The sequence below is a fragment of the Condylura cristata genome, unplaced genomic scaffold (assembly GCF_000260355.1).
Source record: "Condylura cristata isolate star-nosed mole 26May11 unplaced genomic scaffold, ConCri1.0 scaffold00009, whole genome shotgun sequence".
NCBI classification, from domain to species: Eukaryota; Metazoa; Chordata; class Mammalia; order Eulipotyphla; family Talpidae; genus Condylura; species Condylura cristata.
Genome location: NW_004567110.1, coordinates 48,286,599 through 48,309,641, shown reverse-complemented (window position 1 = coordinate 48,309,641; position 23,043 = coordinate 48,286,599). Strand labels below are relative to the sequence as shown.

The 23,043-nt window shown below is 36.7% G+C and overlaps 2 protein-coding genes across 6 annotated transcripts in view; one reads left to right on the top strand and one right to left on the bottom strand.

Moving 5' to 3' along the window:
- Window positions 1-1,836: 1,836 nt before the first annotated feature.
- On the bottom strand, window positions 1,837-14,962 carry COPS5 (COP9 signalosome subunit 5). Its single transcript, XM_004679820.1, has 8 exons — window positions 14,495-14,962; window positions 11,744-11,978; window positions 10,722-10,850; window positions 10,007-10,072; window positions 9,219-9,304; window positions 6,163-6,274; window positions 3,600-3,748; window positions 1,837-2,054 (listed from the first exon to the last, which is right to left on the bottom strand). Exons 1-8 carry the CDS (start codon window positions 14,635-14,637, stop codon window positions 1,970-1,972), a joined length of 1,005 nt encoding a protein of 334 aa, XP_004679877.1. The 5' UTR covers window positions 14,638-14,962; the 3' UTR covers window positions 1,837-1,969.
- A 1,636-nt stretch (window positions 14,963-16,598) lies between these two features.
- Window positions 16,599-23,043, top strand: part of CSPP1 (centrosome and spindle pole associated protein 1) — an 81,430-nt gene continuing 74,985 nt past the window's right edge. For 3 of the 5 annotated variants that reach the window (XR_001145298.1, XM_012723056.1, XM_012723054.1), the window contains exons 1-3: window positions 17,625-17,705; window positions 19,041-19,187; window positions 20,771-20,870. Coding sequence is in view for 4 of the 5 variants with exons in the window: in XM_012723056.1 (XP_012578510.1) it covers window positions 19,089-19,187; window positions 20,771-20,870 (199 nt within the window). In the remaining variant the exon portion in view is untranslated. Of the gene's footprint in view, window positions 16,729-17,624; window positions 17,706-19,040; window positions 19,188-20,770; window positions 20,871-23,043 lie in introns of those variants that run through there. The other 2 variants (XM_012723055.1, XM_012723057.1) reach the window with 1 other exon arrangement.

Below are 23,043 nucleotides of genomic sequence, written 5' to 3'. Positions count from 1 at the left end.
ATTCTGACAGTGAATGCAAACTCTTTCCTTCTAGTTAGATGGCATAAGTGTACAGCCAGTTTGGGGAATCAGCTTGAGGTTTAGGTCAACATAGGGATGGCAGAGCCTAATCTATGAGTAAACCAAGTCTGATTCTGGCTCCTATGGAGTTAGAGGCACCAACAAGTTGTTTAAGCTGCTTTTTGTTATTCCAACCAAGGCATCAAAACTGAAATACTAAGACTTTTCAAAAGGGGTCTAATGAAGTTAGGACTGAAAAGTTTCCTTTTTCTGTAATTCTGTTGTTCACATGAGCATTTTCTACTTTAGCAACATGTCTTAATTGATCAACATATATGACTAACTGTATTCAAATCTGAGAATAAAAACTGCTAGCCTGGTTTTATGGTGAATTCCATTACTCCTTTATGCCAAAACCTTCAGTCAGATGAAAAAACATGCATTGTACAAAAAATGAAAAAATGATGTTCAAAAAAACAAAACAAAAAACCCCCATAAAACCTTCAGTCATGTCTTTCAAAGGAACCTCAATCATCATGTCAAAACTCCTAGTTGAATGTCTCAGTATAGAGTTGGTATTGCTAAAGGCTGTGGTAATAACAGATTTTAGTTGTTTAGTGGGGACAGTCGTGATTTTTTCTTTAAAGGGCATAAAAAGGAAGATCAAGTTGTCAACTGAAATGGGAGGGGTGCTTGTTTTTATTTAAAAATATGCAAATATACAAACAGCAGTCTCAAAGTATTTGGGTATTAATGTTAATTGGCTTTCTCATTTTACAAAACTCTTGACAAATCTTACAGAAAACTTCTAGGTCTATTTTCCTTGACTTTGGTAGCATGTGACGTCATTGGTAAGTTATTTCTTAAAATTTTCTTACTTTAACTCTTGTCTTTTTCTTTGCCTATTTTAAAATTTGATCAACATTTGTCTTTTTACTATTATCTACATGTCATTTTATCCAGCCCTCACCCCAAATCTCTTAATAGAGTGCTCTGAGAAACATTAATCTGTTATATTTCTGCTGCTTAAAATGCCTTAATACTGTTACAGGGCACCCCAATGTGAATTGGGTTGCTCATTGCTGCTAGGATGAAGTCTAAAAGCTCCCAAAGGATCTACCTTCATCTTACTTGTTAAAACTCATGTCCTGCCACTCCTCACATTTTCACTCAACCCCTTCAAGTCTAGGTTCTTATTCTCTGCCTCTACTCTTCCATATTCTGATGTAATTTCTGCCTGTCAAAGTAATCACTTTCCCAATATGTTTTTTTCTGGTGAGTCCTCCTATCTTTCAATTTCAGCTTAATATCAGGTTACTACCTTAAGAAAGCCAACTGGGGTAAGTCTCTGGGCAGGTGATCCTCCCAAGAGTTCTCCAGCATACTTTTTTCTGTCTTCATAGCAGTATACTATGAGGTTCTAGTTAAATGGTTTAGTTTTCATGATAAAATGGTCATGTCCAGCTGTTTCAACATGAATAATATTGGTCCTAGTTCAGTAAAGGTGCTTGGTGAATATTGGAAAGACTATATACCCTGTATTGGGCACTCTCTTGTATAAGTTATTTGATTCTCAGGAAAACAGTTTATGGCATGATTTGACCAATGTTGCCTAAAAATGTTGCTATATTTTTACTGATGGGCTAGTCAAAGGATGTAGAGTAAAACTCAAAAGTCACTCTGACATCAGTGTGGCAAGTGAAATGTTAAACTTTTTTGAATCAATTAGGTAGGAGTCTTGGGATAAGAAAATAGAAAAGGTCTTTTCTTCTTGCAGAACATTAAAGGATACTAGAAAAATAAATTAATCCTTCCCACAAACCAATGAAAGAACAATTTCATTTAAAAGAGTTTTATTACAGTAAGTTAATATTCAGGACACTTCAGAGCACCTTATACTTTTAAACAGACTTGTAACTCAGGTGTTTTTCTCATGCTTGTTTTCAGGCAAAAAGTACTAGATGATTGTTTAAGAGATATTAATTTGATTAAACAGTTTATCCTTAATAACCTGAGACATCAATCCATGGATGGCTTCTATAGTAGTTTTACAGCTGGAAAGGAAAAACATCACATAATGTCACAAGAACTGAAAACTGTTTTAAACATGCATTTTTTCTTCCCATTTCCATTCTTAAACCCAAATGATTTTTTTTTGGCTTTAAGAATACTCCCTAAATCACACCAATTTATAGTTTACTCTTGTGATTTTTAGCCTTTGGCATTTCTCATGCCCATTTTACTTCCTTTTAGTTTTAGCCACTTTATGAGAAAAATGACAATGTAAATTTTTATATAATTCAAATTCATGACAGTTTTATTACCTGTCAGTAGTTTTCGGAAAAGTTCTATTTTAGTAGGTGACTGAAATGATATATAATTCATAATTGTAGATGGATTAGAAAACACTGACATCTGTTCTCTTGTCATTAATCAGAATAATAAAACATAATTTAAAAATCCCTCCCCCACTGCTGAAATCACACACACACACACACAAAACTTCAAACAGTTAAAAATCAAAGTCAAGTCAGTAGGTGAAAGACATAAATTTCAGAGTTGAGAAAAAGTAAAAAACAAAACCCCAAATTTGTCAATACTCAGAGAAACTTCAATTCTTGTAAGGCTAGCTAAAAAAGGAATGTTCTGTTTGTATTACCACTTTTATTTTTCCTACTTTTCTTATTTAGACGTACCATAGTGAAAATTTTTCATCATAAGAAATTGAGATGTAATTGTAGATAAAACAAAAGAAAACCATCCAAAGACAGAGGAACAAGACTAGACACTCAATTACAAGTACCCAAAATGAGAGAAAGATGATATTTTTATCCAGGTCACTAGCACTACCTTTTAATAATCTAAGAAGAAGAAAAGAATAAGGTAATTTTAACTGAAGATAACTTCTGCTCCTAATATACTTTACCTTTCCATCTCCCTTCTTTTATTAACCAATCCAGTTTTTCTTAAAATGGGTAGCAAGGTTATCACTTTATAAATATCAACCTAGTTTTCTCTTCTCTTCTGCCCCAATGATTACATTAAAATTCAATTTTTTGTGAAATTACATGTTGTTCAAGTATTCCTCCCTATTCTGTATATAACTGAGGGTCATTTAATTTCATAAGTGATCAGGGGACAGATCCCAGCAAGTTTGTTCCTACTAAATTCTTGATATTAAAAGTTTGGAAACTAAATTATAAAGGATTCTTTAAGAAGAATAAGAGAGATTCAGTAATTGCTGTTGTATTTAGGAGTTTAAAAGTAATAAAACCTTTAAGTTAAGCCAGATTCAGTAATTGCTGTTGTATTTAGGAGTTTAAAAGTAATAAAACCTTTAAGTTAAGCCAAAAAACAGCAACTAGGAGTATCTCATAACATTACCTAGATCTTTAAGTCTTTAATACTCTTACCTAACATCTTCTAAATTCTCAAAGTTAAAATCTGCATTTGAAAAATCATAAAAGTTCCCAGTAAGTTAATATTCAGGTGCCTTTCTAAGCTAGAAATAGGTTGAAGCAAAAGGAACTTGAATCCTACTATTTATTTTCAAATACTGAAACAGAAAGAGGCCTAAAAATGAAATCATTTTTCTTTACCTGTCTCGTGTAGCTTTGGCGAGTTTGTCTTCTGACTTCCGGTCATGTGTTTCTAAACCCAACATGAAACTTCCTCGCCCCAGCTGGGCTTCTGATTGCTCTAACTTTTCGGATAAATCAAAGACCTGACCGGTGGTATAGTCTGCGTTCTGTGGGTAAACAGTATTCTGTCAGTACACTTAACAAATTTATCATTAAAAATAATAACAGCAATAAAGATTATATATATATATACATGTAACTGTAAGTTATGTAACTTATCTTTCTTCTATAAATAGAAAATTTCTTTACAAAGAATTCCATTATGAAATTTAATTGAAGAGTCAGTGAATAAGTTGAATTATACTTGCAAGAACTGATTACAAGCCATTCATGGTAGCATTTTTTCTTCATTTATAATTTCAAGGTTAAATTTGGAGTTTTTCTTTTTGATTATTATGAGAAGCTTTGAAGTGTAAAGCTTCTTTTTAGGTTCTTGCCCTCCTGCAGAACTGTGTTTGGGGGCGGGTGGTTACTTTTCTATGTGTACAGATCCTCTTCTGAAAATTGGGGAGGAAAGCAATAATTTTGACCTTGAGGTTACTGTGAAAATTAAATTAATAACTTACACAAAAATTCTTCAGACTATCCACTGCATCTAGCAAAGGCTTAGTGATTATTGTCTACTCATGTTATATGTTCTAATTGAACTTCCAAAATTAGTTTTAGGGTATTTAAAAAGTAACATTCGTTTTAGTTTTTTTGTCTATAAGATTTAATAGTTACTGCAGAAAATTTAGAAAATGTTGAGCAATATAAAGAAGGAAACTTATATATCTCCACCTAGTGATAACTGGTTATATTTTAGAAGACTGTATTGTGTTATATTCACATGTACATTTGATAAACTGGAATATTATATATACCATCTTGTCCTTTAATATTTTATACTAATTGAAAAGAAAAAATTTAATTTTAATGACATATGTGCACTTAACAGTAATATTGGTTCTGTATATAACTTTGAGGTATAAAAACACACCGTCAGGTATATTACCAAGATACACCTACCATGAAGGCACCAACAGTCCTTCACGAGCATTCCCCATTGGGCCTCCTTTCTACTTGGCTTTCCTCCCTCTCATTCCTCTGGAAACCTTATTTCTACAGTCAGATTTCTAAGATGTGTTGCTGGTGTAATTTATCTGACCTTTTTTTTATTTCTCTATATTTCATATACAGGTGGGCATAATCTGGTATTTGTGTTTCTTCTTCTGACTTATTTAAAACATTTTTTGTGAGCTATCTTTTAAAAATGTTTTAGTCTAAACATTTTTTTCCCCACATAGATAAGTTGAGAAGTATACTATACTTCTTTTCTACATCTTTAATAGAAAAGAGTAAAGATTAAATAAATAACTTGGCAACAACTAGTATATTATTTTATGTGCTCAATTTATAAGGAGTGTGTTACAGAAAAACAGTTCAACCACCAAACATAACAAGTTATTTGCTGTCATAATTATGGTAGAAGGTCCTTTATAATGCTACCAGCTTTTCTAATGATTTTACAACTTAGGTTTTTTTTTTTTTAAAGATTTATTTACTTGTGCATACAGAACTGGGGTACAGGCCAGAAGCTCAGGGGTGGCGAGAGGCTTCACCAGAGTGGGGAGCAGAACAGGCAGATCAATGAAGTACACTGCTGAGGGGAGCAGCGGGCGGGTCAGGAGAGGTCTGCCACACCATGTGGTCACCTCCGGGGCAGGCGGGAATCTAACTCATGCGGAAGTGGCTTTAGCTTCTCAGTGCTGTGCTTTAACCCGCTGCACCACAGGGGGGGCCACAACTTAGGTTTTTAAAAAATACAATTATATCCATTTTGTCTGGATCTAACTGGTTTAGGACATCAACTGATACTTTCACACTTAGAAAAAATCTTAAGATTTATAGACTACTTCACAACACAAGATTTAGCTGCTCAAAACATAAAAATGTAGAACAGCAGAAAGTTGTACAATTACAATGAAATAAAATATTAATTACAACTGAGCACTCAGCAGTTAATGTTTATTTTGCTTTCATAAAAAGCCTGAAACTAAAGCCAATGACATGAAATCAATGGTGAGGAAGAAAGATCAAGACCTCACAATATTGTTCAAATGCATGAAGTAAAGCCTACTTCTGGCTTTGCAGTTGACAAAATTTCTTTTTTTTTTTTTTTGTTTAAGTTAGTTAGTTTGGGTCTTCTGCTACTTGTAATCAGGATCCTAACTGAGATATCTGACACAACAAAAAAATCAGTATTTGTATTTTCCCACTGAAAGTCTCTTTAAGCAGGCACAGATATTATTCTCATTTGGTCATTTATTTTGCCACTTAGACCTGGTCTCTGTGATACAGGACAGACACATCTTAGGTTGGCCTAGTATCCTAGTACAGCTCTGGTCATGCAGATTTTGATGTTAGCCCTAATGTCCTGGCCAAGTTAGGTATATAGCCTTTCCATGAAAGAGTTGAAGGTATTAAACATATACAGCTTAGAAAAAATTTCAGATGCATTTTTTGCTAGTAGAGTACTTACAGTAAGCAAGCTAGAGGAACTCAGCGTATTCACCCAGTATTTATTCCATAAAAGTTCAAGTAATTTGCGATCCAGGGAAGATTTAAAATATGATACTTCTAAGGCATAGTACCTATGAAACAAAAGCACAAATTTAGTAAGCAAAAAAAAGAAAGATTTCAACCACGTGATATAAAAGCTATGGCTAAATTTAAGTGAATTGAATTTTATATCCAAATAATCACATTTTAATTTTTAATCTGATGGAATAATAGGTAACCATGGTTTCCTTACTCTTCAAATCTGTTTACTAAACTTTCTTGTGTTTTATTTCTTCCCTCTGTAGAGCGCAGAAATTCCCAAGAAGTTAACCAGTGAGAACATCTGAATGACATGCTTATTGATGTTTCTGAGGTCAGAATTCCAGCTAATGACACATATATTTAATGAACTACATCTCTAAAGTCAACTATAGTTTTGTTAGTCTTTTTGAAATATTGAAAATGACATACGGATATTTCATTTTCTCCCCCTCTAATTCTTGAATTAGGACCTACTGTTTTTTTTTTTTTAATGTAATACATATTAAAGAATCTCACTGGGTTTTGCACATCAGTGGATACAAAGCATCACAAGAGACATTTTTACCAATAGTTACATAAGGAAAGGCTTATTGTACACATTCTACAGGCAGAAAAATAGATTCAGAGTCTCTTTTTGCTCAAAGCCACACAGCTAGTATGTAACAGAATGGATATGAAAAGTTAATATAAAAAATCTCAGTCTGTATTTTTACATCCAGAGCACAGATATTTAAGAAAATATTTAAGATGGCTTAGTGAAAGACATAACAAAAAAGGTAAATTTCTTTGGTTACAGAAAACATAAATGGTCAACTTAGTCCTTTTTGTTTCAAAAGCTGCTGCTGGTGGAAAACATATGGAGTAGGTGTTAAAGGTATAATCTTTTCAGAGCATTGTAACTCAATATAAATGAAAAAAAAATTGTCTGTTAGGCTGAAAATAAAGTTACCTCAGCCTGTGCTTACAGCAATTCTCTCAAACAGAAATTCTTTCAGTAAGGAAAAAAAAAAAGATCCCAAGCCTCTAAATGAAAAGTAAAACAATCCCCCCCCCCCCGAAATGTCAGTAAAACTGTAAACCAGATATATTCAAAACCTAATACTAGACACATTGGGATAAAAAAAAAAAAGAGCAGTAGTAGCACAAGGATAATAAAGATATTTACTTGAAGATGGGATAGGAGGTAGGGAGAAAAGGGACCATGAGCTATTAAGTCATTCATATTTTTGGAGAAGCCTACCCTTTTTTGTGCTGTGCCTGCTGTACATATTAGTATATAGCAGTTTACTAATTCTGTTCTCATCAAGTTCAACATTCTAGTTGGGCCAAAAACAAGAAGCAAAAATATATCAGATGTGACAAGCACTAAGAAAAATAAAGCAGGGAAAGCAAGCAGAATGACAGGAAGGTAGTGGTTTAGACTTTTGTGGCCAAAGAATGTCCCCTGTTAAGGTGACACTCAATGTTTGAAGTAGTGGAAATAAGAGTGTTCTAGAAGAAAGAGCTAGTGCAAAGGACCTGAATCAAGTGCTCACATGGTACACTGACATACCTTAAGGAGGTTGCTATGGCTGGATTGGCTAAATCAAAAGTTCAATAATAAGAGATGAAATCAAAGAATTGGTAGAAGTCTGATCAGATAGGGTTGTGTAATTAATGATAAGGATTATGGATCATATTGATGGTGAGATGGGATGTCACTCTTTCAAAAAAGAACATGATCTGACTTATTTTCACAGAATAAGAATGGCTACACAAAAGATCTTTAAGGGGGTCCCTTCCCTGTCTTCTCTGCACTGGGAGCAGCTTCCTTTACCCCTTGAAAATGTATGCCTGTGCTAATTTCCAACCCAGACTTGGTCAGGAGGACCTCTCAGCTGCTGAGGTGATCACTGTCTCCTGTGGTGCTGAAACCACCAGAGAGGTGACAGATAAGCACCTCAGCAACTTGGCAGCCATACCGTCCACTTATTCCTAGCCACAGCTTCCAAAGCAGCACCATTTCAAGGGACTTGGACACAATTCTAGTAACTAGGGATCACAGGCAGCCAAGTTCATAGGGGCTGGGGCTGCACAGTAGGGGTGGCAGGCTGAGTCTGGAATTGGCTGTATGTTTGGGAGCCTCATCATTGGTTAAGCCAGGAACCCTGCTCTGCAGCCACAGCTATTTTCCTTCACTACTCTAGGCTCTGTCTTTTCAGAGGCCAAGGGGCTCTCTTGCCTGATGGTAACCTTTCTCATCCTCTTTGTCACGTGAAGGAGCCATTTCTACCTCTCAGTTCTTTATCCCATGTTTTGTCTGCTTTGCACCTTTTCCTGTACCCCTCAGGCAGCCTGGGGAAAGTGCTTGACTCAGGAAAGACAAATAAATAAATACCGGATTAATGAGACCTTTAAGGGGGTAGTGAAAGAGAGAAGCAGAAAGATTCATTTGAATGCTAGTATTTTGGTTTAGACACCAGAAAGTGGTGGCTTGGTTCACAGTGATAGAAAGAGATGGCAAGGTATATTAAGAAGGTGGGAAAATTACTTTCATTGGTTTCTTAACACATTTTAAAACTGAGATGTAATTCAGTACCAATACCATAGATTAGCCATTTTAAAGAAGTATCTAATTTGGTGGCTTTTAGTATGGCTTCTTTAGCATTTGAAATGACTGTATTTAGGAAGATTTTTGCTAAGTGTACTTTGAAGGTTACAAACAAGCTAACATCAGGCTGGTACTAAATAAAATTTCTTTCAATTGTTGATTTCATTAATGAGCCAAGTATCTTATACATAAAATGTTCATAGCATGTCAGATTGGACCTTTTAATGAAAAATTTGAACATTACCCTAAGTGTGTACATTCTCTCTATTATTTAAAAAGGTATTATGGAATGTATTTTGTCTGAGTTATTTTTCTCATCTGTAAAAATAGGGGCTTGGTTTGCAGATAATCTCCTAGGCTTCTTATGATGATTTCAGCATTAGATACATTTTAACATTACTTACTGTTTGCAGTGTACACCAAAGTCTTCTATTTTATTAAGTGGAATAGTCTGGTACTCAGAAGGTCCTTCATCGGGAGGTTTATAGCCCTAAACAAAAATAAAGAAAGAACACAGAAGATAAACAAAAAGAATGTTTTCTATGTGATATCCTATTATACATTAATTTTGGAAAGCTAAATATTGAAGACAAATATCTATTTCTGATTGCATTATCCCCCTGGTAAGGAAATAGATGTATTTAGCTTATTTCTCCAGTACATTAGAAATGTCATAAACGTACAGATTTTTATTAACAAATGAGAACTGCTTTTGTAGCAAAATTAACAATATCTAACACAGTGTCTTGTCTTTTGCTAAGGATAATTTTAGGTAGTTTGGTATTCTGTAAATATTACTAAATTGTTCTAGGACAAAATAGGTACTGTTGCTAACACATCTTTAAAAATATATCAAATAGGCCCTCCCTGGTGGCGCAGCGGGTTAAAGCACTGCACTGAGTATCTAAAGCCGCTTCCGCATGAGTTCAATTCCCGCCTGCCCCGGAGGTGACCACATGGTGTGGCAGACCTCTCCTGACCCGCCCGCTGCTCCCCTCAGCAGTGTACTTCGTCGATCTGCCTGTTCTGTTCCCCACTCTGTCTCTGGTGAAGGCTCTCACCGCCCCTGAGCCTCTGGCCTGTACCCCAGTTCTGTATGTACAAATAAATAAATCTTTAAAAAAAAAATATATATATATCAAATATTTTAAAATTAAAAAATTATAAGAACTTTTATAATTTGAAAAATTACCTTTGGGTATGTCCTAAAGGCTCCCAGATTGACTTTACCTGCAGATATTGTTCTTGTTGGATCAATCTATAAGAAACATGTGTTTAACATGTGCTGGTTATAAAATTCTTATATACTGTAATTTGTTTCAATATTATAAACTTGCAAATATATATATGCATATCATTATACATACACACAATAATAACCAAATTATAAGAAATAAAATAATCAATTAAAAACAATAAAAGATCACTAAAATGGGTAAATATAGAAATATCTCATAGTTAATTTAGAGATTATATTTACTTATTATATCATTTAAAACTATTATACAAATGTTTGCTCATCTCTCTTCCAAAAGTTTTATTTTAATACATGAATAATTTCTATCTTTTCCTTAATTAACCTGAATTAAATCTAAAACATTCTGAGCATAGCAAGACCTGCTCTAATAATTCTTGACTCACTCAATTCAGTCATTGACTAAATGCTTCTATGTACAGGGAAGAGTGACAAATGCTGTGATCACTTCATTTTACAGGTTGGAGAAGAAATGAAGAGAAGTAACTTGTTCAAAATCACAGCTTCTAAGAGATGGACTTCAATTTCAGGCCTAGGCAGACTGTAACCAGAGCTTTGTTATTTTAGCACATTGTTTTTTTACCTCCTGCATACTTTATTTTAGTAAATCTTCATAAAGAACATAATTAAAACTGGTTAGAGTAATACTTACTACCACTGCTACGAATGGTTCTTGGAACTGCTGATTGAGCATCTGAGTACTAACATCAATCCCAGAAAGCCAACAACCATAGCCGGGGTGGCTATGATACCAGCCAATTGCATTTTCAAGGCGTCCAACCTAACACATAAAGAGGACAAAGGAACTTGAGGTTCTTGTTTAATCTTAGAGACATTTATCATTTTTCTATTTATGATAAAAGAATAGTATGCCGAATAGTTTACAGCACATGCTGCTTTCAAGTTTAAATTATATTTTGAATGGGTTTTTTACATATCAGTAGGTTAATAAGAACATACATAATGGCATGCTACATATAGTGTTCTACATTTTGCTTTTCTATTTCAGAAAATATTCTAGGTTTTGTTCCATAAAATAGTTATGTTAAAAAATTTTTATTTTAAAGGTTGGCTAGCTGTTTAGTGTATGGATATAGGTTTCCCCCACTATTTAAAGTAGAATGTTCCCATTTGGTATGATTTCTTTGGGTCTGAGAACACCATCACCTTTAATTTATATTGAAATTTTTTTGAATATCCCCACATTAAAAAAAAAAAACCATACCAAGTCATACCAAATAGAAGTACTTTCAGAATAGTGAACAAAACCTATATATCATAATTTAGTCATTTTTATATTCATGCTGTTTCAAAGCTTTTGATTTTAACTATATATATGATAATGAATGTGATACTTTTCGTTAATTTTTAAAATTCAGAATAATTGACATATAACATTAATTTCAGGTGTACTAACACAATGATTTGGTATCTGTATACATTACAAAATGACTACCACAGTTAAAATTTTTTTTTTGTGATAGTATCACTCTTTAGAGTATTTTTTTTTAAAAAGCCCATACTACTCTCATATATATTTTATATAGAAATCGTTGAAATATCTTAAGTTATAAACGTTAAGTATAAAGAGAATAGTTTTAAGTTTAGAAATTCAAAGGGTACAATGAGATTCTTAACTAGCTGTTCCTAAACTTTAAGGAACACTAGCTTTACCTGTTTGGCGTTTTCTATATATGCAGCCATGTACTCATATGCAGCAGCCTGAGCGTTTACTCGGGTTTCAGTGCCCTCTACAGGCAAAGCAAAACTGTCCATAATGATCATGGTTTCACCATCCACTTTTCCCAGCATCAAGCCCATCACTTCCAAGTTGCCTCCAGATCTGGCATGCATCACCATTTTCAGTAGAGCTAATGCTGAGATTTTGCAGTACTTAAAGTAATGGTGACTGCAAAACAAAAGCATAGTATAGTTAACATTCTAATATAAAATGCATAACAAAAGACTAACAAAATATTCATAAAGATAATGAAAAAGTATTGATTTACATGATGGGGCAGAGCAAGGTGGGGGCAGGGGAGAAAGAGTATAGAATTTGGGAAAGGAAAAGAAGGAAAGAGTTATTACAAGAGGATGGAAATACTAAACATGTCATACTGCTGTCAAGTATTTGCTCTTGGGAGAAAGGAAATAGTAATAGCTATTCAAATAGAAAGGAGATAACTGCATGCCCAGTTCAGTATTTTTTATCCATTAATTTTGGAATAACCAAATATCTCTTTGAGTCCAGTTGGCTGGTTGTGTCTGATGACTTTTAGGCTTAAATGTCTGGTCTAACAGTTAAGAATATGGGCTCTGGTATCCATCTGCTAGGTTTGAATGCTTGCACTGGCAAGCTGGGGTCCTAAAGCAACCAATTAATGTTTGCATCTCAGTTTCCTTATCTGTAAACAGACATTTCAGAGTAGTCAGGAGGAAATAACATAATAACATAATGTATATTAAGTGCTTAGCTTAGTTTCTCACACATACTAAAACATTTAATAAGTTCGAGTTGTTATTAGCATTATTAACCTTTTCTTATTGTACTCTCAAAGGTCAGTGTGTTGAAGGATTTAGCTTCTCTTTGGTATGAGCCTCAAAATTTAGTATTTTTAGTTCTATTATGATCGCTATTTCAGAGTTTGCCATCTATTTATGTGATTAAACTGCTCTTGGACAATTACATTTTCCATCTCATCTATGTGGCCTTAGACAGTTAGGATGAATACAAAACTAAAACAAACCTGAGATAAAGCTGCAGAACTGAGGCTATTAGGGGAGATGGTGAGAACAGAGAGGGGAGGGTACCCAATGTTTCGGGTGCTTTGTGTGGTAACATATATCTGAAGATGTTTTGAACCTATTCCCCTTATCATATACAGTGTTGTAAATCAGTTACTTCAATAAAGAAAAACAAACTAGTTGTTTACAATACAACAGAAATACTAGTAAAGTTTAGTAATGATTTTAAAATTTCTTATCTTTAAAAAATAATATAGTATATCTTAATTTGTAAAAAAGATGGGTTATGTACAGCAATCCCACTCCTAGGTATTTACCCAAGACACAAAAACACTGATTCAAAAAGATACCTGCACCCCCATGTTTATTGCTGCATTATTTACAACTGGAAAGGCATGGAAACAACCCAAATGCCCCAAAATGGATGAATGGATTAAAAAGATGTGGTACATATACACAACAGAATATTACTCAGCAACCAAAAAAACCCCAAACCAAAAAACACATGCCTTTTGTAGCTGGAAAAGATCATGCTTAGTGAAATAAGCCAGAAAGAAAAAGAAAAATACCGAATGGTTTCACTCATAGCAGGAGTATAATGGACAAGGCAAGAAAATAATAATAATAATGATGATGATGATGAACAGTTATATTCCAGAGACATTTTATGGGGGGGGAGGGAAGTGCACTGGACTTTTGTGATGGCACATGGGTGATTTCGTGATGGGAAGCCCAAGGGGATTACAACTGAGATGGAAAAATGCACAAAATGATGGAAAAATAAACTACTGAAAGGAAAAAAAGATGTAAACTTCCTAAAATCAATTAACTAATTAGTGAGATATGTTATTAGTTTTCACTGGTGCTCACTTGAGTTCATTGTCTCAGCGTGATTATGAAGTTAAGTTAATGTATTTGCTTGTTATTTGCCAAAAATGAAAATTCATCACGATGATTAAATGACAATATAAAAAGTACTATCTCAGTGGTGATATAACTGTGAGGTAGATGAAATATGGTTTCTGCTGTAGATCATCAATCTCCTTTCCACCCATTAGAGAGATCGTGTTGTTTACAATCTCCCTAACAAAATCTGTACTTAAGAAAGGATCAACACGGTGGGTCAAGGGCATAGGGACTTTGCTAAGGGGTAAAGAGCTTTATGTTCTCTCTTCTCGTTTCTATGAACTGGTGTTAAAACGTTTTGGGTTGAGTCTAGATAAACCTCTGAAATAACTACTAACAATCAAAAACAAAAGATAAAGATCTCCAAAAGAGGTTCATAGTTATACACCTTTGGGCAGACTCAATTTCTGAAAACAGTTGTACCCCAAGTGCATAGCCACCTAATTCAAGGCAGTATATGTGGCATACATGACAATACGGATGCTGAGAAGTGACATTTCAAACCGCCTTAGTGATCGTCCATCCTCCGAAAGCAAAAGGTTTAAAGAGCCTGAAAGGGGAATGAAAGCAAGCCGCACTTGGGGATAAGGGGTAGTTTAGGCTCTGCTTGAGGGGATAAAAAGTAGGACAAATTTCTCAAGCTGTTCCGTCTCCTCCCTGCCCAAGAAAAGATAAACTCGGAACATCTTTCATTCCCTCTCCCCCGGGTCTCATAAAATCCCGCCTTCCCTTTCCCCCACCCCTCCCCCTGATTCTCGCCAGGGACCTGCTCACTCCTTAGTCCAGGGCTTCGCCGCCAGGATTTCTTGCTGCTGTTTTCTGTCGTATTTGTAGATTTCATCGATACTCTGGGCTTCCTGCATGTTGTTGGCCAATTCCCAGGTTTTCTGAGCCATACCACTCCCGGACGCTGCCATCGCCGAAGAGTCGTTGAAGTTGTCGCCTCAGCAGCCAAGACGCAGATCTACCTCACTAGGCTTCGGGTACGAGCTGCTGACCCTCCCCACCACAGGTGCAAATCCGTACTAGGCTCTACTGGCAGCCATGACACCTACAACCGGATGTGAAGTTGGTACAGACCTTTGGGGGTAGAGGGGGTTATTCTGGGACGCCACGATATAAACAGCAGTTTTATTATACAGCGAGAGGAATGTTCCTTTGGCGGAATGAGAACATATTATCCTGGCATGGTGTGTGTGTAAATTAAGACAAACACAATGGCTGAGCATGGGAATGGTATAGCCTTCCAAACAGGAAGAAGGTCAAGTTACTGTTATGCCAGAAACTGGAACTGGCCTTCTTTGTTCCTACTGCGCAGGCTCGGCTTCCCTGGATTGACGTTGATTACCTTAATTGGATTGGGGGAGGTGATTTTATGTGAAGTTTAAACAAAAAGTTTGTTGAAAGTCTACAGAGTAAGAATGTCTAGAAAAAACGACACAAGAGTTGCTTTGGATGTTGACAAGGCATCTTATTTTATTTCCAGGTTATCTCACTTCACATTCATCAAATCCTACAGGCTTCTGGTAGTTTGACACTAGCTTTCCCTGGGGCCTGAAGGTTTTGGAAACTGGTAGTGGGCTACTATCTTCCCTTTACGCATTAGCATCTATATGAGTTCTTAGTGCCCTTATAATACAGCTTACAGTTTAATCTTCAATATTGTGCTGTGAAGTCATCGCTATCACTAACGAGGAATTAATCTTGGCAATTAATCTTATTTGTTTTCTTCAAATAGTTAATACAATGTTTTAGGCATTCTTCCTTCTACTCTCCCTTGTTCTGCCCTACATTCAAAGACCCAAATCACGGGAGCCAGATTTGTGTCCCTTCTTTTATCGCTAACACCTAATGTAGATCTTCAATGATTTTTCATTTTTTTTGACAAAAAAAAAAAAAGCAAGACAGCTTCCAATAACTTGGCCCCAACATATCACCTGAAGTTCACCTTTTATCACTTCTAAAATTTTCCTTTGGTTTTGCATATGTGGTTAGCATTGCCTAAATGTTCTCCCCTGACTTTTCTGCCCTGGAGCTCATATTAATCCTTAAAAACACAACTGAGAGATTTATACCACGAAATTTTTCGTAACTTCTTCTCTCCAGTAATCATTGCTTCCACATGTCTGTAGGTGATTTTATAAACTCTATTGTATTGTGAGAATGCATTTGTTTAATTCGAATTTTTTTCTTTTCACATAAGCTATAAGAGTGCAGGATACTCTTCTGAGTTGTGTTCTAGTTACAGTGTGTAGTCTATAGAAAAAAAAAGCCATCAAATTATTGCGATCACCCTTCTCCCAAAACTCCCTCCACACCTACGATTTTGATAATGCCTTCCAGTAGAAATTTCTCCGTAAAAACCCTCATATGCTGTAATTTAGGACGCAGCACTCTTAGTTTAACTCTCCTTGGAAGACTGCATATGACCACCCCGTATTCAGTTATTTCAGCATAACTGAGTATGTTGAAATTAGTAAAAGGCCCTGGACAAAACGTTAATCAAACTCCTGGGAGAGGAGAAATGCCTCGTTTTTGTGTCAACAGTTTTTCTTTTACTGCCACCCTTTCCCCTTTTCTCTTTTTCAGGCTCTGGCCTCCTTCTCAGGCCAGCTAGGTCTTAGTGGGTTTGGAGTCGATTTAGCCTGCGAAGTGGCTCGTACAATAATATATTGATAATAGTCTGTAGGCGGAGCTTGGGAACTAGCTTGAGTTCGCGTCTGGGTGACGTCGAACCTTGCGGACTGCTTGAGCCCTAGTGCGGCCTCCGGTGCAGCAGAGGGCGCCCTGGGACGCGCGACCTTCTCCCTTGGCCCCGCGGTCGTAGTGGGGGCGGGGCGCGCTCAGCCGTTGATTTAGGGCGGGTGGAGGGTTCGGCGGGAGAGGCGGAGCTCAGGCCGCTTGACTTGTCACACTCCTCCCGCGCCGAGCGCCCACCGCGACCTCTTCCCACTGCAAAAACCTTGTTGGAGCGCTGTGTGTCTCCTAGACGGGAGTCTGTCTTTGCAGTAAGTATTCGCCAGCAGCGGGTGGGGAGCGGCCTGACGGGGTGTGGTGGGGGCTGGATGTCCCAGGGCTGAGGGTTTGCTGACCCGGAGCGGGGTAGGGGGTCTCTGGGGTAGGGGAGGCCCCTTGGCAGGCCTGTCTGCAGCGGTGCTGGGATTCTAGGGGTTGTAGGCAGGAGTTCCTAGCCTGGGGGTGTCTCGCGGCCGCCGCACCGGGGGCGGCCCCCAGTCTCGGGGTCGTAGTCGTGGTCTCGCGGCTGCGGGCTGGGGGCGTTAACCGGGGTCGGGGTTGGAGGCTCGCTCTGCCTGGTTGGGGGCGGTGCCTAGTTTCCTTGGGCTGGGGTGCCTTCGGGCTGGAGTCCGGCAGCGGTAGGGCAGGCCCGGGGACGGTGCCCTGGTTACAAGGTTTGGACTCCCTTACCTGCAACAGCTGCGGCCGCCTGGGGTGCTGTGGAGACCCGGTTGCTTGACGACGAGTTGACGCTTCTTAATGAGGCTGCCACCCACGGCGCCTAGAGACCGGCTGTGCCTCGTTTCCCGTGCGCCCGCCCCCTCTCTCAGCGGGGGTCTTTTGCTGAGCCTCCAGAAGCGCCTTTCCTTTTCCTAGTTACTGGCTAATGGTTAACGTTTATTGAATGCTTGTGTGCCCCGCGCTGTTTCCAGAGCTTTGTTTTGCAAGTGAAACTTACTTAATCACCACAACCCTGCGAGGTACTATTATCGTTATTTTTCCTCCGTTCTTTGAGATTGAACCTCTTCTGACTGCCTTGAATATGAGTTTTTATATAAGATCGGACTCTTGTTTCAGTAAGTGTTAGCACTTACTGAAAAAGGAAATTATAACTGCTTTCCTGTATGTAATCCTTTTTTTTTTTTGGTCAGAGGGCCCTAAATATCTGCTGAAATGTTCCCCAGGGATGAAGTTTTTTTGGGTGTCCTGTACCACATATGACCTTCTGGAAAGGAACTCCGGGTTTTAGGTAGGGTACATTTTGAAACATGAAAATACCAGTACAGTTTTCAGACAAATGATATTTAAGGATTACACACTTTGAGCAGTTTTCACATTGACTTCTTAATGCAATTCTCATTTTCGGATTGCTTTTCCGAGAGGGAGAAAGAGGTGTTTGAGCGAATGTTTTGGCAATTTTGCCTAATAACCCAGAAACTGAATAAAAAATGCAATTGCCTTTAGTTCCCATGAATGATGTACTATGAGCATTTGCTAATACACCTAATACTGCTTTTTATATTTTCAGTATTCCAGGCTCCTCTACCAGCAACCTAGTATTTACTTCTTAACAACGTTTAGGGGGAAAGTTTGGAATTCCCTGGAAATAAGGTGCTTACGTGGGTGTCATATGCCGGAAGAAAGAGAGTGGGCATCTGTTGGTGGAAAAAAATCTTAAAATGGATGAGAAATAAAACATTGTCTTGGTTCACCTTAACCCATCTCTTCTAGGCACTCTACCCTGATATGTTATCACTCCTAGTATTTTGTCCTCTGTCCAAATGGGATCTTACTCTAGGGCTTCTTTTTCCAGGTGATCTTTTCTCCTTTAGTTTTAGTGATCATTAAAAAAAAAAAAATGACCTTGCTAAATCCTTTCCCCCAACCTGAACTCTGTTCTGAATTTCAGACACATTAATTTTTTATAATTTTATTTTTCAAAAATTTATTTATGCATACAGGAACTGGGGTGTAGGCCAGAGGTGTGAAGGGGTGAGAAGATTCAACGGAGAGAGAGTGGGGAGCAGAACAGGCAGATCTATAGAAATACACTGCTGAGGGGAACAGCAGATCAGACAGGAGATTTCTGCCTTACCACGTGGGTTAGCTCTCTGGTCAGGGATTCAGTTCATGCTGCAGTGCTTGATAGCACTTAGACTTTCACCCCTGTGCCACCAGGGAGGCCTTGTACCATACATTTTATATGCATCATTTTGTTTTTTCTTCATAATAACTGGAGGGTAGACATTTCCATCTTACAGGTGTGGAAACTAAGGGGTTAGAGAGATTCAGGGACAAATTGAGGTCGTTGGTCTTGGGTTTCCCATCCAGGTCTTTCAAGTTAAACTGTTTCTAAAAAAATTTATCACCTATATAATAAGTACAGAGCTACTGGAGAAAAAAAAATGGTTTGTAGTGTCTCAAAATGTGAAAGATTTTTATATTGTAAGGTGATGAAAGATGAAAAACGAATTCCATTTAGGTTCTTCCAGATTTTTTTAATAGCTTGATATAAACTGTTATAAACTTAATATTAACAAGATATAAACTTCATATAAACATTGTTGTTTTTTATTTTCCCAAGATAATTTACTTAGACATACAGAACTGGGGTACAGACTAGAGGTGAATAATGGCTGATAATCTGGATGAATTTATTGAAGAGCGAAAAGCCAAATTGGCCCTAGACAAAGCAGAACTGGAACGTGATCCACCTTATATGGAAATGAAGGTATAGTTAATAATTTTCTTATAATGTGTTTTTTTAAAGTCTCTGAATATTAGCTCCCTGTAGATATAAAACATTCTCTTGTGTGAGTGAGGACTTTGTTTCATATTTTAATTTGATTGTGCTGTTTCTCATTCTCAGAACCTGACTTTGGAAGGGATCAGTGATTTTGAATGCAGTTTTTCTTTTTTAATGATATCTAACATTTATTGAGTTCTTATTATATGTCAGGGCTAGTGATTAACTCCACCGTAAGAAAGGTTGTCATAAACATATACATAGTAAGAGACAGAACTGAGATTTGACTGCAGGGCTGTTCTTTTATCTACCACATTATAGTACTCCATAAGTCCCCTACACTGAGAGACATTAATAATTCCTCTTTGATCATATATGTGCTTTGTGGCTGATATAGTATGTTAAATTTATTTTCTCATTCCAAAAGTACTTTGCTTAACTTCCATGGTGTGTTTCAAGGACAGAGGAAAAGTTGTCATTTCAGTTAGTAAGTTAAAGTAAATGTGCTGTTAAGAATGCAATTTTTCGGCCCTCCCTGGTGGCACAGCCGGTTAAAGCACACCACTAAGAAGCTTAAGCCGCTTCCCCATGAGTTCGATCCCCGCCTGCCCCAGAGGTAACCACATGGCGTGGCAGACCTCTCCTGACCTGCCTGCTGCTCCCCTCAGCAGTATACTTCATCGATCTGCCTGTTCTGCTCCCCACTGTGTCCCTGGTGAATTCTCTTACCCTCCGCATCTCTGGCCTGTACTCCAGTTCTGTATGAATAAATAAAAATAAATCTTTAAAAAAAAATGCAATTTTTCTTTTGTGATGTTTGTTTCTCATGATCTCTCATTAGAATTTAATTAATACTATGTTTTAGGAGACTAGTTATGTAAGGCACATTTAGAATATAAATAGAAATCGAATTTTCACTTTCTATTTGAAAAAGTTCAATGTGTCTTAAAATTTTTGGACATCTATAAAAATGAATTTATTATAATAGTAAAAAATTTTTGTATATTTTCTTTTAATAATATAAGCTGTTAAAATCTTTCCTACAGTAAATCATCCATTTGACAAATGTTTTCTGAGACTGTTGTATGTTTTAGGTAATGAGGTAGGATTTGAGAATATAGCACTAATCTGGACAGCTGTGGTACCTTCTCATAGACACAACCTATACAATCTTCCATATGGTACATTATAACTAAATTATTAGTTTGCACAAGACTTTGTTGGTTTACTTATTCTCCCTGTGTTTTACCTGTTTTAGCATTTTTCTTGGACAAAGGTCTCGGTTCATATACACATCCTATTTATAAAGGAATTTATTGTGTGGTAACTATGGGAAAAGTGTAATTTCCAGTGATTACAGTTAAATTTCACATGAGTTTATGAGAAAAGCGCTTTGCAGTGCTATGCTTTAACATGTGCCACCAGGGAGAGCCCGAAAACATTTATGATAGCTCTAAATACATTTGGCTAATTCCTCAAACTTTATACTCGAGTTGTTTAATAAAATTATTGATGATTTATATATTTTGTAGGCTTTTTTATCCACTTTTACAAATAATATCTTTCAGGGAAAGGCATCAGAGAAGCTTTCTGAAAACAGCAAAATATTAATTTCCATGGCCAAGGAAAATATACCACCAAACAATCAACAGACAAAGGGTTCTTTAGGTATGTCATTGGATGTGCTAAATTGATTTTCATATATCTCAGTGGGCTATTGTAAAAGAACTTTATTTTGCCAGGTTCCTTTCTGGAATCTTACATCTGATAGTAAAATCTACGTGTGAGCTGTAATTCACCTTATAATCTCTGTAAATGATACTGCTTTGGTTACAGAAATCATGGAAGTATGCACATATAACGTAACTGAAACTTAGCTGAAAAATTTGAACAATGTGTATGAGAGAGAGTGTATGTGTGTGTGTGTTGACTGTTGAATAACAATGGTGGACTTTATTTAAAAATCAAAGGAAGTGTATTTAAAGGATACAGTGCTGTTGTTTTCATTGTATAATCTTGTACCTTCTCACTCTGTTATTTTTGAGCAGTAGATGCAGTGTTGGCCATAAATTATTGTTGATATGGGGTTATAAGGTTGGGAGTCTTTCTTTTCTTCTCCAGCACAGAGCCTTACCCTGTTGTGCTTTTTCCTGTTATTGACAGTTGCTTACTTTGGTTGGGTCAGTCTTTGTTTTTGTTATTTTTGGTTTTTATTATTTAGGATTTTGTTATTTAGGGAGCCAAGGCCTCCATGTAGTAGCTGTTTCCGAGTTAACCCAGGTAGTCTGCCTTGCTATTCCCTGCCATTCAAGCTGTTCCATATATAGAGCCTCAGGCTTAAATCAGTGATCCTTATTCAGTAACCCTGCAGTTCACTGGTGTTATTTCCTTGCTCCTGTGTGCCACATCAGACACCCCTTTATCTAGCGTCGTGCCTGGGCTCAGAAGGCCCCGATGTTAGCATGTGTACAAGTCAGCAGGTGTAGGGGCTCTTGTAAGTTATACTGTTCTGTTATCACTACCAGCAAAATTCACTTGTTTTTTTCCTACTCCTTGTTTTTTTTTTCTACTCCTTTCCATTGGAGCTTGTTCCTAGTATGTGCTATCATCCAATTCTTCCCCCTCAGGTGTTCATTAGCTATGTTTTATTACAATTTAGTTGTAAGTTATCACTTTACCTACATCTTGCCAGATTCCTAGAGTCTCAGGAGAATGTCTTTGAGGTTTTAGGGATAGATAAGGATTAAATAGCTTATCATAAGAACTAATCTTAAAAAGAAATTCGATTAAGTTTACTTCATTTTTTTCTATTAAAGTATATTTGACATATGGTCTAAATTTGTGGAGTATGTTGTGTTGATTTGATCCATTTATATATTATAATGATTGAGGTTGTAATTTAAATTCATTAAAGCTAAATGAGACAGACATCTATAAATCAGAGACATTCTACAGGGGAAGGAGAAGCATATTTAGTGTCCGGAATTTTGTTATTAAACAGTTCACTATACTGACAAAAAACTTTCTCTAAATGATAAAAGTGGCATTTTGTGCTTAAAACACACAAACCACTTGTATACAGACAATGTATCAACTTTACTTTTGGAGAGTCTGCAATTAGGCCCTTTCTTGGTGTTTGTGACCAGACCATAAAAAAACCTTGGTCCCATGTCACTAATGAGCTTCCCAGTTACATAACATTTCATATGTGTTGTTACAATTTGTTGCTACAGGAAGTCCTTATGATTCCATTGAGGAAGTGTTTTATAGCTGAACTTTTGAGTATAACGTTTTCCATTAATCACTTCTCTTGATACATCACCTGTTTATGGAGAGACCTATTATTTCTTACAACTTGTTCTTTGCTTATACTTCCATCTAGTTCCCTCGTGGTCATATGCCCTTTTCCTTTGTTAATTTTGCCTTGTATCTCTCTAATAAGCTATAATTATGAGAATAGAGATTTTTACATCCTGTACGTTTTAGCAAGTCACCAAACCCTGGGTGGTCTTGAGATCTCTCATAGATTCTCCTCCCTCCCCAACACTCCCACCCCAGTTGCTTGTTGCTTTTCAGCTCCTCATCTCAACTTCAGGTATTTCTGTAATCCACCTTCTGTGTCTGTAATTCCTAGGTATTTTTATCTACCACTTCTGGACAGTATCACTGACCCTTGTATTAAAATGCCGTTGATCAGCATTGCAAGGCTCAAAAATTCACTAGGTATTTTATCTTTCATACTCTTCTAAAGCCATTATTTTATTATTATTTATTTATAGATTTATTTAATTAAAGATTTATTTAATTGTGCATACAGAACTGGGGTACAGGCCAGAGGTGC